The sequence below is a fragment of the Protopterus annectens genome, chromosome 2.part0 (genome assembly GCF_019279795.1).
Source record: "Protopterus annectens isolate FY-2018-M chromosome 2.part0, PAN1.0, whole genome shotgun sequence".
NCBI classification, from domain to species: Eukaryota; Metazoa; Chordata; order Ceratodontiformes; family Protopteridae; genus Protopterus; species Protopterus annectens.
The window spans coordinates 1,221,424,508-1,221,439,584 of NC_056728.1; the positions used below are offsets into that span (position 1 = coordinate 1,221,424,508).

A 15,077-nucleotide genomic window follows, 5' to 3' on the forward strand; every position below is an offset into this window, starting at 1 on the left:
AAGAAAAGCAAAAATTCTCAAATTATCCCTCCATGATCTGTCTTCACACTCAACCATCTTCTGGGCTATTTATTCTTTTATTAGCTCATATTCCATATTTTTTCCAATGTCTCCCTCTTTGATCTGTATTTCGGCTAGCTCATGACCGTACTTTGACATCACTTCCTTCACTTCTGAATTATTTTGTTGTTCGAGACTATTTACTTTATCAGGGTGCTGCTATTGTTCTTATGTTTCTTCATGCTTTTTTATCAGACTTACTCTTCACAGCAGATGATGTGTTTTCTTGAGGTTTTGTCATCTCATTCCACCATTCCTGCTCTTTCAGCTCAAAACTGGTAGGCCCACAAATCAAGTTAACTAAGTTTTCTAATCTTCTTTGCACTTTTTTCTCTCTTTTTGATCTCCCTGCCTTCATAGACACTTCTGGTACCGATTGCAGTCAAACTAGTTTCTAAAATTACTCAGTGCTCAGAGGTTCTTATGTAGCTGTTCACCAAGTCATTGCAGTACCAGAAGCTATCATTTTTAAGCAAAATCTGGACTAATTTTGTTTATTTCATGTTTCTTAAAGAATCTGGTTTCCATCTCTGAGTTGTTTAAGGACTTTGTCACTTCATATTTTATACCTGAAAGAGAGAATTGGATCAAATAAAATCTGAGGTATTTCTCCATCAAGGTGCAGGAGCACTGTTGAGTTGAATACCTGAAAAACAGAAGAATCTTTTACTTTCTAACGTGTACTGTATACCATAGATTTGTTAGTGTTTGCTATTTTTATCTCTGTAGGTAAATAACAAAGAATTCTGAAGACCTTTGCAAACATTTTTAGAAAGACTAGGTAAAAATTCAATATGATCTATTGGAGGCAATGATTAAATCATTGATAAACAGAATAGGACCAGACCTAGCACTGACTTCTGTGCTACCTGCATATTAAATACCTGGGTATCTGAGGATGCTGTCCCAGAGGCTACAAGGAATGCTCTGTCAGAGAGATACTTCTGAAATCAGCTGAGGGTTTTATCCTTATATTTAATGTACTACTAAAAATTATGTTAATGCCAACAAGAAAAAGGATGAGATTTTGATCCATTATCTACGAAGGCTTCAGAGGAAAATATTGTTTTCAGTGTGTAAAAGTAAAACTTTAAGTCAGCTTAAAAATAATAAGACCATTACACAGGTGACAAAAACATGACTAATGCTTGTCATGGCTCTCATCTCTCAGTTACTTTAGGTTTTAAGTTTCTCACCACAAACGTGCAACCATAAATATCTGTGGCTGTCTTAGCATCCCTCAAAACTGCTCCTAATGAATAAAGGGTTTGTTGCCTTGGAAAACTCTTACCAAATTTAATAATTTCTGTGTCCTTTCTAAAAATGTTACATCATTTCCCCATATACTGCAGTACTCTTGGCGACCATATTTCTTTTGTACACTGTATCATACTTAGAAATACCACCATCTCTTTCTCTTAACTGAAGTTTGGCAGTCTCATGGATTTCAGTACCATCTCAGGTCCGCTTTGACTGACTTGGTGAGCATTTTTGGTCAATCAACTTAAACATTTCAGCTGGTTTGCCTGATTTTGAAATGTACTTGAAATGTAATATGTCTTAGCATATGACCTTTTGCACTTTTTGTCTTCATAGTGATAAATGAAAATTTTCTGGCAACGTTTTCAATCTGCAAGTGTTAATGAATATATTTTTTACTCCTCTCTCCCTCATATATATATATATATATATATATATATATATATATATATATATATATATATATATACACCACCATTCTGATTTGACTTCAGCCCTTGCCACACCACATCACTGTTTCTTTAAGACCATTTATGTTTGTTTACAATTAACTCTTTACCTAAAAATGTCCTTTCATTATCTTACACTTTCTAATCTTGACTTGTTTCTGCTTGACAAATCAGCTTCTTAAAACACCAGCATCTGTCACTGTGTCTAAATCTACTTTTATTATGGACCTTACTGTGGTTACAACAATTCTTTGAATGTTCAAATCCCTTCGTTATCTACTATCTTTGACATAACTTGAACAATTCACCAAGTAATATTGACATTTTCTTCTCTATTGTGTTTATTTATGGTTTGTATGCCAATGTGTATTTAATCTTGATGGCCAGACACTGCATGTCTTAGATTTAATAAGTACAAATTACATGGTAATTCTGCCAATTAAACCTGGTGCTCTTTGTCTCTGCATATACACTTACCCTAGCATCTCCCTTAATGATTACAGACCATTGGTGTCCTCACATCAGACAAACTGAGTCATTTAGATACCTGGAAATCAACAGTGACTCCACTTTTTCCTTTGATAAAAATTAAGCTTCCACCACAACTACAGTTTTCTCTTGACTTAAACTCACCTTCAGAATATCCAGTCTTGTCCTACCAGAACCTATAAAATCAAATAGCTAAAAATGGTTCCCTATTGAAGTGTCAAGACTTGTGATTTTGTGTCCCAAAATGAAGAATAAAGACCAAAAATACAGAATAAGAGAAAATACATTTTTTTCAGGAAGGAAGCCCCCCTGCACCCTATACCCTTGAACTTCTATATACCAAGTCAGAGATCTTCATATCTCAGAGAAATGGTAATATTCTGAGAAATGTCAATCTCAGACTTGTTGCTGTTTGTCTTTCGGCTTTTCCCGGTTAGGAGTCGCCACAGCGGAACTCCGGTCCGCTAATGATTGGCAGTAGATTGTTACGGTGCTGAGTTGCCAGCTCGATGCCCAGCCTTCAACGAAGGCACACCCATTCACGCATGTCTTTTGGAATGCCACTCAACCATGGGAAAGAAATGCAGACTCCACACAGAAGGCACTCCCCGCACTTCAGCCGAGAATCGAACGGGAGAACCTCTTGCTGTGAGGCAACAACTCTACCGCTGCACCACCGCGGACTTACTACATGTAAATCCAGATTTTCAGCGATTCAGTCTCCAACATTATGGGACCCAACAGTTTTGAGTCACAACATTCCAAATGTTTACTGCTTAAACTACTGACAGGCCAGAAGCTCAATATTCAATATAGGCAGTGTCTCCTAAAAGTCCCACTTTTTTAGTTTCACAGACACTCCTAAATAATATTTGCAAATTTATTAATCTGTCAGCCATACAGTTGGATGAACAAATGAGATTCCCTCTGTCCCTACATATTATCTAGAAAAAACACAGCCAAGGAAATAGGCTTGGCAGAATCAGCTGAGAAAAAAAGACCCTTTTAGTCTGGCATCATGAAGAGACATGAGAGGTGTTTTTTTCATTACCCAGTGAGACAATGGGGCTCACGCTTCTTTCTGCAAGCACCCAGGCATGCAAGCTCAACTCACTCAGGGAACAAGGTCAGGTGGGGAGTTTGAATTGGGCGGTATACCTGTCAAAAAATATTGCAGGTGTTCTAATGCAACCTCAGGGAGGGAAGAAACAAAAATCACTGTTGTAGTTTATATAGCTTTAAGGAGAATAGAAAGATGGCATCCCTTATAATTCACAGGGCATATGAATTCATCCCATGCAGCACAAAGACAAAAGCTTGCTTGATCTTTATTTTCAGTATGAATACATACTGTGAAAGTGGAGCTTCATGATCCTTTTGTTTTTTTTTTGTTTTTTTTTTTTTGGGAGGGAGGGGTTAAGTTCAGTCATTTGGTGTATGTGCTTTGTAGAGGATCCAATGGTGTGAAGCTACCTTTTGTGGGATTATGACTGAATGCCACTAAATCAGAATCCCACCTAAATGTCATGATACCACAGTGCCAAAGATTTCCAGCTGGCCAGGAATAGCCGGACACAAGGTTGGTCAGGAGTGCCTCTCGTTACTGGGTTGGAGCACACTATACTGTGTAAGTCCTTGATGACCTGTAGACATTATATTTCTTATCCTTTCATGAAGGTAATGTTCATTCAGTTAATGCCTGTTCACTTGATCGTGTTAAATAAATTATACAAGTTTCAGACATATCATAACCTTACCTCCTATATCAGGCCTTAATTTGTTGTCATATCCTTCTAGTAGTTTGTTCAGAATCTGTGTAACTTCACCTTCATGCAGCTTTGGTGCCATTACCCACGTTTTGTTTGTCTGGATATCTTCATAATCTTCATCTTCGGCTTTGTTTGCCCTAATAAAAAATGGAGTATGAAGCTATTGTGAATGGCCAAATGATGCAGCTTAAGATCAACATAACATTTAAGCTGACATTTAAAGTAGATCGCCATTACACGTGCAAAATCTTAAATAATATGCTTAAGAACTTCTGCATGATTGCTAGACTTCAACTCTTGCCCTGAAATCTGGAATGACTAAAACACTAACTGGTCGAAAAAATATAGCCTGCACCGATAATAAAAATGTATTGCAGTTTTGTACCAGTTTCTTTTCTTGAAAAAAAAACAAAAAAAAAACAAAACAAAACTGGACACTTAGGAAGTTTAGTTCAAAATTAAATTTAACAGTGACAAAAAAATCACTCTGTTGCATAAGAAAACAAACAGAGCTCAGTTCTATGTTCAGAATTACAGACATGCCTCAGGATATGTAATTCTTGACTGACAATGATATAAGTGATGTATAATGTTTGCAACTAAAATTATGCCAATATGGTTAGTGTTGTACAATGTTTGCAACTGAAATTACGGCAATATGTTTTGTTTTCATTAATATAAATGTATGATTGCCTATGTCATAAGTGATAGTTTAATAAAAAATGTTTCATGTTTAAAAAAAAGAATAAATGTCTTGCCTTGAAAAAAGATTACTGCCAGTTTTTGGGTATTCTGCATCAACAACATGCTGAAATGCAACATTAAGCATCCTCCTCTGCATTCTAAATATAGATTGATGATGAAATCAGAGAGGGCTCCCTTTTTCTCTAGTAAGGTTCAAGCATTTAGCAGACATCGCCTTGTCACTGCTCACTGCACACATGTTCAAGAGCCATTTCTCCAATGTGACCGCTACAGCATTCCCAGCAGGCTTTTGGCAGTCATCAATCATTTATTTAAAAAAAAAAACTTAGCCTCTGGGCATCTTACAAATGAAAAAAAGGGTTATAAAACATAAATATATATAAGAAAGTTAGGCATACGGATGTGGTACAAGAGATTTAATAAGCAGATAAAATATGAAAGAGGCATTCTCAAATGCTCCCATAGACATTGGTAAATAAAGTCTGCGACTTCCTAAAGCCCTTCTAAAGTATGGTACTCCTGAAGACACATACACAACAGATTCCAAAAGTATAGAACGTAAAATTAAACAATGTATGCTCTGAGGTCTGTAGACACTTCCTAAGAACTACCAGCAGCCCCAGTGATGTTGAAGGGGTGTTTGAGTTAGTTAGCTGGTAAGGCAATAGCTATAGATGAAAACTGGATAGACCCAGACCACATAGAGCACAAAACATAAATAAATAAATAACCACTACAGATTCCACAACATTAGTATGATTTGACAACACTTATGTGTAACAGTCAAAAGAGAGGCTGCAGAACTCAATGCAAAATATGCTATGATGGAAGAAGGCATGTGACCTCAGGGATACTCCTCAAATGGCAACAAGAATATTCAAACACTGCTGGCAGCATGCCCCATAGTTTCAGTGAGTCATCAATAATAGTAGTATCCAAACCAAAGGGTAAGAATGTCACAAAAACAAACCATTCAGCAGAAATTGCAGGAAAAAGCCAGCCAAATTAGGGTCTTCGCTGTGTAATACCTTAATCCTTCTGTAGTAGAGGCCTGTGGGATAATACAGTGGATATAAAAAGTTTACACACCCTTGTTAAAATGCCAGGTTTTTTGTGATATAACAAAAATGAGCACACAATAAATCATTTCAAAACTTTTCCCACCTTTAATGTGGCCTATAACCTCTTTCAATTGAAAAACAAACAAATCTGTTAGGGGAAAAAATATAAAAAAATAAAAAACGTACAATAAAGTTGGTTGCATAAGTGTGCACACCCTTAAACTAATACTTTGTTGAAGCACCTTTTGATTTAATTACAGCATTCAGTCTTCTTGGGTAGGAGTCTATCAGCATGGCACATCTTGACTTGGCATATTTGCCCACTCTTTCTTGCAAAAGCACTCCAAATCTGTCAGATTACGAGGGCTTCTTTTGTGCACAACCCTCTTCACACAGATTTTCTATTGGATTTAGGTCTGGACTCTGGCTGGGCCATTCCAAAACTTTAATTTTCTTCTGGTGAAGCCATTCTTTTGTTGATTTGGATGCATGCTTGGGGTCAATGTCATGTTGAAAGGTGAAATTCCTCTTCATCTTCAGCTTTCTAGCAGATACCTGAAGGTTCTGGGCCAAAAGTGACTGGTATTTGGAACTGTTCATAATTCCCTCCACCTTGACTAGAGCCCCAGTTCCAGATGAAGAAAAGCAACCCCAAAGCGTGATATTGCCACCACCATGCTTCACCGTGGGGATGGTGTTCTTTTGGTTATATGAAGTGTTGTTTTTTGTGCCAAACGTACTTTCTGGAACTGTAGCCACAATGTTCAACCTTGGTCTCATCAGACCATAACACATTTTCCCACATGCTTTTGGGAGACTCAATGTATTATTTTGCAAATTTTAGCCAGGTCTGGATGTTTTTCTGTGTAAGAAAAGGCTTCCATCTTGCACCCCTACCCCATAGTACAGTCATATGAAGAATATGGGAGATTGTTGTCGCATGTAGTACATAACCAGTACTTGCCAGAAATTCCTGCAGCTCCTTCAGTGTTGCTGTAGGTCTCTTGCCAGCCTCCCTGACCGGTTTTCATCTGGTCGTTTCATCAGTTTTGGAGGGACGTTCAGTTCTTTGCAACGTCACTGTTGTCCCATATTTTCTCCACTTTTTGATGACTGTCTTCACTGTGTTCCATGTTATATCTAATGCTGTGGAAATTTTTTTGTACCCTTTTCCTGACGGATACCATTCAACAATGAGATCCCTTTATTGCTTTGTAAGCTCTCTGCGAACCATGGCTTTTGCTGTAGCAGACAACTGAGTACATGTCAGGAAAATCCTACTAGGACAGCTGAACGTTATTTGGGGTTAATTAGAGTCTCTTTAATTGATGGCAGGTGTGTACCCAAGAAGACTGAATGCTGTAATTAAATCAAAAGGTGTTTCAACAAAGTATTAGTTTAAGGGTGTACATATTTATGCAACCAGCATATTGTATATTTTTTATTTTTTATATTTTTCCTCTAATATATTTGTTTGTTTTTCAATTGAATTGTACAGATTATAGGTCACATTAAAGGTGGGAAAAGTTTTGAAATGATTTATTGTGGTCTAATTTTTTTTATATCACCAAAACCTGGCATTTTAACAGGGGTGTGTAAACATTTTATATACACTGTATGCAAATAACCAATTAAGGACATGTCAGTGTTTAGTATTCAACAACACAACTCAAGATCAGTAAAACATTATCTCACTTCTTATTCATACAGTTCAGAACACACACAAAAATTGGCTGTACATATTATGATATATTTTTAAATAGGCATTCATTTTGGGTTTGTGCCTTTTTCTTGGACAAACCCGAAGTAATGTTTGAGTCAATTTGTTGCTACAAGTAATGCTGTGCAAGTCAAAACTGACAGACTAATACCATGTACTACTCTCTCTCTCTATTATCTCTTATCTCTTCCTAAACTACAAGTTTTGTACAGCAGTACGTTAGCTAGGAGCAATATAGTTTGCTATATCAGATCCCTAGCACTGCCATCATATTTCATTAGTGTATTCTTGTACAATGCTAGCACATCCTTTTATTTTTTTAATGTAACCACATCTAGGTTATGTTTAGCATCTTACACATCAGCCAAAATGTGGTACTTAACATGTATTCACTTTCATAAGGTGTTGCTTGTACTGTATATTTCAGGGTGAAAGAGTCATTATACAATGACTGGCCATTAATATTCCAGAACGAGCACGCTGATTGGTCAGCCCAACCAGCATGCCCCTTGTAAATCCGAGTATATACCAATGGAAAAAGGTCCGGTCGCCTGGACTTTTTTCCATTAGTATATCTCATAACATTTTACTTTTTTTTCAATAAATTTACAAAACCGAAGACCTCAAATGAACAACGGAGACGGCGCAGAGAAAATGAAGAGGATAATCAGGTACGTACTGCAAAACTAAAGAAACTTACCTGATTATCCTTTTATTTTCTCTGTCCCAGCTCTCATGAATATTAAAAGTCTCCCGGTTTCTTTTTTATTTTAAAAAACAAAAAAGCAATGGAGATCTTCCTTTCTCTGTTACTTCCTTTGTACAGCACGGATGTACTGCGTAAGCATGGAAACACAAGTCCCATAAGCATGAACAGTACATCAGAAAAGCCCCAGGATACCGGAAAAAATGTGGAAGGACTCCACTGAGGCATTATGCAAAGACATTATTTAAGAAAAGTATTTTTTTTCTTAAATAATGTCATTGTATAATAGCAATAACCAACTCTGTGGTGAGGTATATTGAAGATATACCCACAGTTGGCTTTATTTAATCATGCAGGCTTCACCCTCGTGATTAAACCACACCAACCATGAGTAAATCTTCAATATACCACACCAATGTCGCCGGTTAATGCTATATTAACCTCCCTAGACACTTAAAAATGTGCATCAGATATGCCTGGGAGGAGGGATTATAAAGTCCTAATGTCTAGGGATGGCTTTGTCCTTTTCCTGGTCTAAGAACACAGGAAAGGGAAAGCTATGACATTTCCTGTGTAATATAGTATAGAAGGAACTTTTCTAAATTCTGGAAATGCCTGCAGAGGGAAAGGTACCCAAATTTAGACATATGTGATGCAGAATGTAAGATATGATGGAAAATATAACTACAATGATACAACTGAACCTTTCCGTGTTGGTAATTTCTGAAACTTCTTCAGATAATGGAACTCTTAGCAAATGAATGGTCACTGTTGTAACACTTTTTTGACTCTATTATTATAGACATTTTTTCCTTTCAAACTTTATCTAACCTTGGTTAGATGTTGAAGATGTGAGGCCAAAGTTCATCCAGTCATAGACAGATGGTGAAGACATTGTCTCATTCTTTCACAGACAATATGATGAGGATAAGTAAGCAGTAATCTGCCAGCAGTCAGAAAAGAAAATTATGGGAAATGCCAGGCAAATGCTATGGCCAGAGCTGACCTTAAGCAAGAATAGTTAACAGCATATCCTTGTTGGACTCTTTCCTATATAGTTCAACTTTTCTGTGTAAAGAATTAGAGACAGACATCAATGAATTCCCTCAGAGCTCTAAAAAAATGTCTGATACAGATATATTTCCTTCTTGTCCTCACAGCAGAATTGTTCTACATAAGTATACCATGGGGGCACTCATCATACCCAAGAATACCCACAAGTCAAAGTATCTCAGCCAAGCCCACATGAACAATTTGGTACACACTAAGACAGGAGAACCAGTCTTTCCCACAGAGGTCAAAAAGTGCTTTAATCTTTGAGAAGGATAACTTCATATTTTTTTAACTGTAGACAAAGAAACAGGTCTGCCACCAGAGCTGATATAAATTAAAATGAAGGAAAACTTTATTAAAATAATTAAAATTCTGGCTGAGAATGAGCCTAGATAAGCGCTTTCAGTATAAACCTTTTTCAAATCCATGATAGCCAGACAAAAAACATCAATTGAAAAACGTCAAAGAGCCAATCGCAGCTTCCAATCAGGTACTTCAAATTATACACGCCCACCAGGGGAGTCATTGATCTCATTTCCTTCCTTTCAAGGCTTTTCCTTTTAGTATAGGCTTTAAAGGGACTAAACCATTTAGTCCTGGTGATAAATCAGCTCATAGGTTCATGATCCATTTGGCTTCTTCAATTTCAGCTTGATTAAATAGATCACCATCTCGTAGTGTTTCATGAACTCGGGACAAAGCCAAAAATCTAAAAGAATGTTCTTTATTTACACATAAGTGGCCATACAAGGTACTTGTTTCCACTTTATTTTTAATATCAATATCAGATTGATGTTGAAGAATGCATTCTTTAAACATCCTATTAGTCTTGCCTACATAGTAGGTTGGACATAATGTACATGTTGCTATGTAAATAATATTTTTACTTGTACAGTTTGCATAGCCATAATATGAGAAATTCTTCCCTGTAGTAGGATGCACAAAGATACTGGTGGTATTAGAGGACATGCCTTGCAAAATCCACATTTAAAAGTACCTGCTCTTCTGTGCTGCTGAATATTCATGCTCATTCTATTGGTTACTCTAGCTTCATTATGACATAACAATCTTTTAAGAATCTTTCTATTTTTGAACGAAAAACAAGGATTGTCTCCAACAATTTCTCTGATTTTACTATGAGGTTAAAACCGACCAACATTTCTTGATAGTTTAACAAATAGCAGAACTATCAGTACTATAAGTAAGTAGAAACCTCAAGTTATTCTTTCCACTAGCTGAAGAATTCTGTATATCTGTGCCAACCTGCTCTGAATAATAGGGCTGTCCTTTCTGAGATTGTATAATCATTACTTTCTATGATTGATTTCTATATTTCTCCTATTATAGCCACTCTCCATGAAATTATCAATGAGTTTTTTTTTTGTTCATTCAGGAAATCCTTATCTTTAGAGCACTGTTTAGAAATTTGAGTAACTTGATTATTGACTATATTTCGAAAAATATGTATGGGGTGCATACTAGATTTGTGTAGCATATGATTACGCCACATAGGTTTCCTGTATAATATTGTATAAATGGCCTTTTCTTCATCCAAAAATAATTTCACATCTAAAATTCAGTTTCCTTGTCAGTTGTTCTTGCATCAAAGTTCAAGAATGTTGTGGTATTTGTTAAATAGACTTCAAATTCTTTTAGTATGGACTCATCACCTTTCCATATCAAAAACACATCATCCACAAATCTATTGTAGAAAAAGATGTGTTCATTCCATCTATTATTTGCGTCAGTACTCCATTGTTTTCTCACTATGCGAGTACAAGTTTTGCATAACTATTGGCACAGGGGGTGCCTGTGGCCACCCCCAATTTTTGCCAATAGTAAATGTCACAATACAGAAAAACGTTATTTTCAAGTACCAGCTCTAGCAGGCTACATACTAAACCAGCATCAGATAGAATATTATACATGCCAGCAAATTCATGAATGGCTTCTATTCCATGGTCATACAGAATAGATGAGAACAGACTGTTTAGATCTAAGATTACCATCCTCAAGCCTTTATAAGATCTCCTCTGTGCCATTTTTCCAAATAATTGTTTCAGAAAATCTGCTGAATCTTTAATGAGTGTGTGTGTGCATAAGGCAAAAGTTTTAGTTCTCCTTCTACATACATGGACAATGGTTCAGTGACCCATCCTCTCCCAGATACTATGGGACGCATAGGTGGATCCAAAGAGCTCTTGTGTATTTTGGGTAATCCATTGATTGTTGGTATCGTAGGATGCATCACTTCAAAGAAATCATATAGATCCTTACTAATGGATACTATTCATCAATTTTTCATAAAGAATATCATGAATATTCATAATCATTTATTCAGCTCTTTTTTATTTATCCTATGATGGATGTCTGACACTGAGCATCTCTTCCATTTTTTCATCATAGTTAAGGGAGTCCCTAACAACAATTGCCCTCCCTTATCTGCTGGCTTGATGGTTATATCTTTCCTTCTCTGTAGTTCATTCAATGCTGTCTGTTCATTGTAGCTTAGATTATGAAAATGTTGGCCTCCTTTTCTTTGTCTGTGTTCAGCCACATCATTTTCACATAGGCGTATGAACATTTCAACTGTGGGATGAGATAGTGGAACAAATCTACTAGCTTTCCTATACCGACTTTTACAGTCTGTTAAGTCTGTATTATTATTACCAAAGATGTGTTTCAAGGTGACATTCCTTCCAAAACATTTCAAATCTGTGATAAATTCATTCAAGGGTGATCGTAGGGAGGGTATAAAGCTTAAGCCTCTTTCTAGCACTTGCAGCTCTTCTGTAGTCAGAGTATGGCTACAGATGTTAACAATGGAACTATTACTGTTCAATGCAAAACTTTCCTCTTCTTCCGCTCTCTGCTTGTTGATCGTGATTCCCTAGAGTTCCTTGTCTGAAGTAAAAAAGGGAGCTGTTGGTATAATAGTAAATGTGTAGAACCTTTTTTAGGTTTCACTCATGTTTGTAATCCAAGGTTAGCTCCTGCATTAGATATAACATCCAGATCTCGTTCTGTTTGTGTGTTATCTAAATTGCATTGCTGAGGTGACGTCATTAATTCTGAGACTTCATCTGAGGTATGTTTTATGCTGCCATTCATTTCTCTCGATTTTGAATGATTTTGTATATGAGGGTGCTTCACATTGGAATGTACTGCTTGCACCATAATATCATGTGATATAGTCTTTTCCACTCTACCAGAAGCATTTGTTCATATTTGTTTAGGCGCAACATCCTGTAATAAGGGTTTTGTAGCTGTTCTTCATTCTTTCAGCCACTCAAAGAGATGGCCCGCTTTAAAATCATTAAAATCCCTAGATAATTTATTACTTTGACCCCTTTCAACTTAACATCATATGCATCTAGCTTATCTTGTAGAGCTTTGAGCTTCATTAGGTTATCTGACAACCTCATACTCTCAAGTTCCCTTTGCCTATTTTTGATTAGCCTCGCTATTTCCTCTTCCTGTGGTTTAAAGAATTCAATTAACAGCTTCATGTAGTTGAAGCTAGTTTCGATATTAATAATTTGCCATTTGGCAAGCAGTTCAGGGAATGTATTGCCATAGCTCGGCATGCATCTTACGCGTAAACCTCTTAGTATAACGTGATAGTGGAGGCAAGTCTCCATGTGGAAACGCTGCCATTGTAAACACTTGAATCTAAACACAGTGTTTTCCACTTCTTTATATATACTTTCAAATGCATTTGTATCATCCAAGTCAACAAATGAATTCCATTTTCCACATTTAATCCTAAAAGTGAATTAGTTTTACCCACCAGTAAATCAGTAACTGTTCTTCATGCAACAACTTCCATAGTTGTTTGCTGTTCTGCCATAATATCCATTACAAAATCCGCTGTGTGTGGTGCAACAAACAGCAAAGCAAACAGTAAAAACAAGAAAGTCGCACCACCAAAGGCAGACCAATCAACGTGAACAGCAGACAAAGAAACAGGTCTGCCAACAGAGCTGATATAAATTAAAACAAAGGAAAAGTTTATTAAAATAATTAAAATTCTGGCTAAGAATGAACCTGGATAAGCGCTTTTGGTATAAATCTTTTTCAAATCCTTGATAGCCAGACAAAAAACACCCATTTAAAAACATCAAAAAAGTCAATTGCAGCTTCCAGTTAGGAACTTTAAATTATACATGCCCAGCAGGGGAGTCATTCATCTCATTTCCTTCTTTTCAAACCTTTTCCTTTTAGTATAGGCTTTAAGGGACTATACCATTTAGTCCTGGTGATAAATCGGCTCATAGGTTCATGATCCATTTGGCTTCTTCAATTTCAGTTTGATTAAATAGATCACCACCTCTTAGTGTTTCATGAACTTAGGACAAAGCCATAAATCTAAAAGAATGTTCTTTAATTTACACGCAAGTGGCTATACAAAGCTACAATATTTTAATAAAGTTTTCCTTCGTTTTAATATGTATCAGCTCTGGTGTCAAACCTGTTTCTTTGCCTGCTTTTCACATTGATCTGTCTGCCTTTGGTGGTGCGACTTTGTTATTACTGCTTGCTTTGCTGTTTGTTGCATCACACACAGCGGATTTTGCAATGGATATTTGGGCAGAACAACAAAACTACAGAAGCTGTTACACGAAGAACAGTTACTGATTTACTGGTGGGTAAAACTAATCCACTTTTAGAATTAAATTTGGAAAATGGAACATGTAATTCATCTGTTGACTTGCATGATGCAAATGCATTTGAAAGTATATATAAATAAGTGGCAAACGCGTTTAGGTTAAAACGTTTGCAATGGCAGCGGCTCAACATGTAGGCTTGCCTCCACTATCAAGTTATACCAAGAGGTTTACGCGTAAGATGTATGCCGAGCTATGGCAATACATTCCCTGAACTGCTTGCCAAATGGCAAGTTATTAATAGTGAAACTAGCTTCAACTACATGAAGCTCTTAATTGAATTCTTTAAACCACAGGAAGAGGAAATAGCGAGGCTAATCGAAAATAAGCAAAGGAAACTTAAGAGTATGAGGCTGTCAGATAACCTAATGAAGATTGAAGCTCTACAAGATAAGCTGGATGCATATGATGTAAAGTTGAAAGGGGTCAAAAGTAATAAATTATCTAGGGATTTTAATGATTTTAAAGAGGGCCATCGCTTTGAGTGGCCGAAAGAATGAAAAACAGCTACAAAACATTTATTACAGGACGTTGACCCTAAGCAAATGCAAACAAATGCTTCTGGTAGAGTGGAAAAGAATATATCACATGATATTATGGTGCAACCAGAGGTACATTCCAGTGTGAAGCACCCTCCTACAAAATCATTCAAAATTGAGAGAAATAAATGGTACCATAAAACACATCTCAGATGAAGTCTCAGAATTAATGACGTCACCTGAGGAATGCAATTTAGATAACACAAACAGAATGAGATCTGGATGTTGTATCTAACGAAGGAGCTAACCTTGGATTGCAAACAGGAGCGAAACCTAAAAAAGTTTCTACACATTTACCATTATACCAACAGCTCCCTTTTTTACTACAGACACGGAACTCTCGGGAATCACGATCAACAAGCAGAGAGGGGAAGAAGAGGAAAGTTTTGCACTGAACAGCAACAGTTCCATTGTTGTTAACATCTCTAACCATACCCTGACTAATGAACAGCTGCAAGTGCTTGAAAGAGGCTTAAACTTCCCTCCCTACGATCAACCTTGAGTGAATTTATCAAATATTTGAAATGTTTTGGAAGGAACGTCACCTTAAGACACATCTATGGTAACAACAATAAAGATTTAACAGACTGTAAAAGCAG

The 15,077-nt window shown here is 36.6% G+C and overlaps 1 protein-coding gene across 2 annotated transcripts in view; it reads right to left on the reverse strand.

Moving 5' to 3' along the window:
• GABRG1 (gamma-aminobutyric acid type A receptor subunit gamma1) overlaps nucleotides 1-15,077 on the reverse strand; it is a 734,122-nt gene that overhangs the window by 541,606 nt on the left and 177,439 nt on the right. For both annotated transcript variants that reach the window (XM_044061399.1, XM_044061398.1), the window contains exon 2: nucleotides 4,016-4,164. In XM_044061399.1, the coding sequence (XP_043917334.1) occupies nucleotides 4,016-4,164 (149 nt within the window). The remainder of the gene's footprint in view (nucleotides 1-4,015; nucleotides 4,165-15,077) is intronic.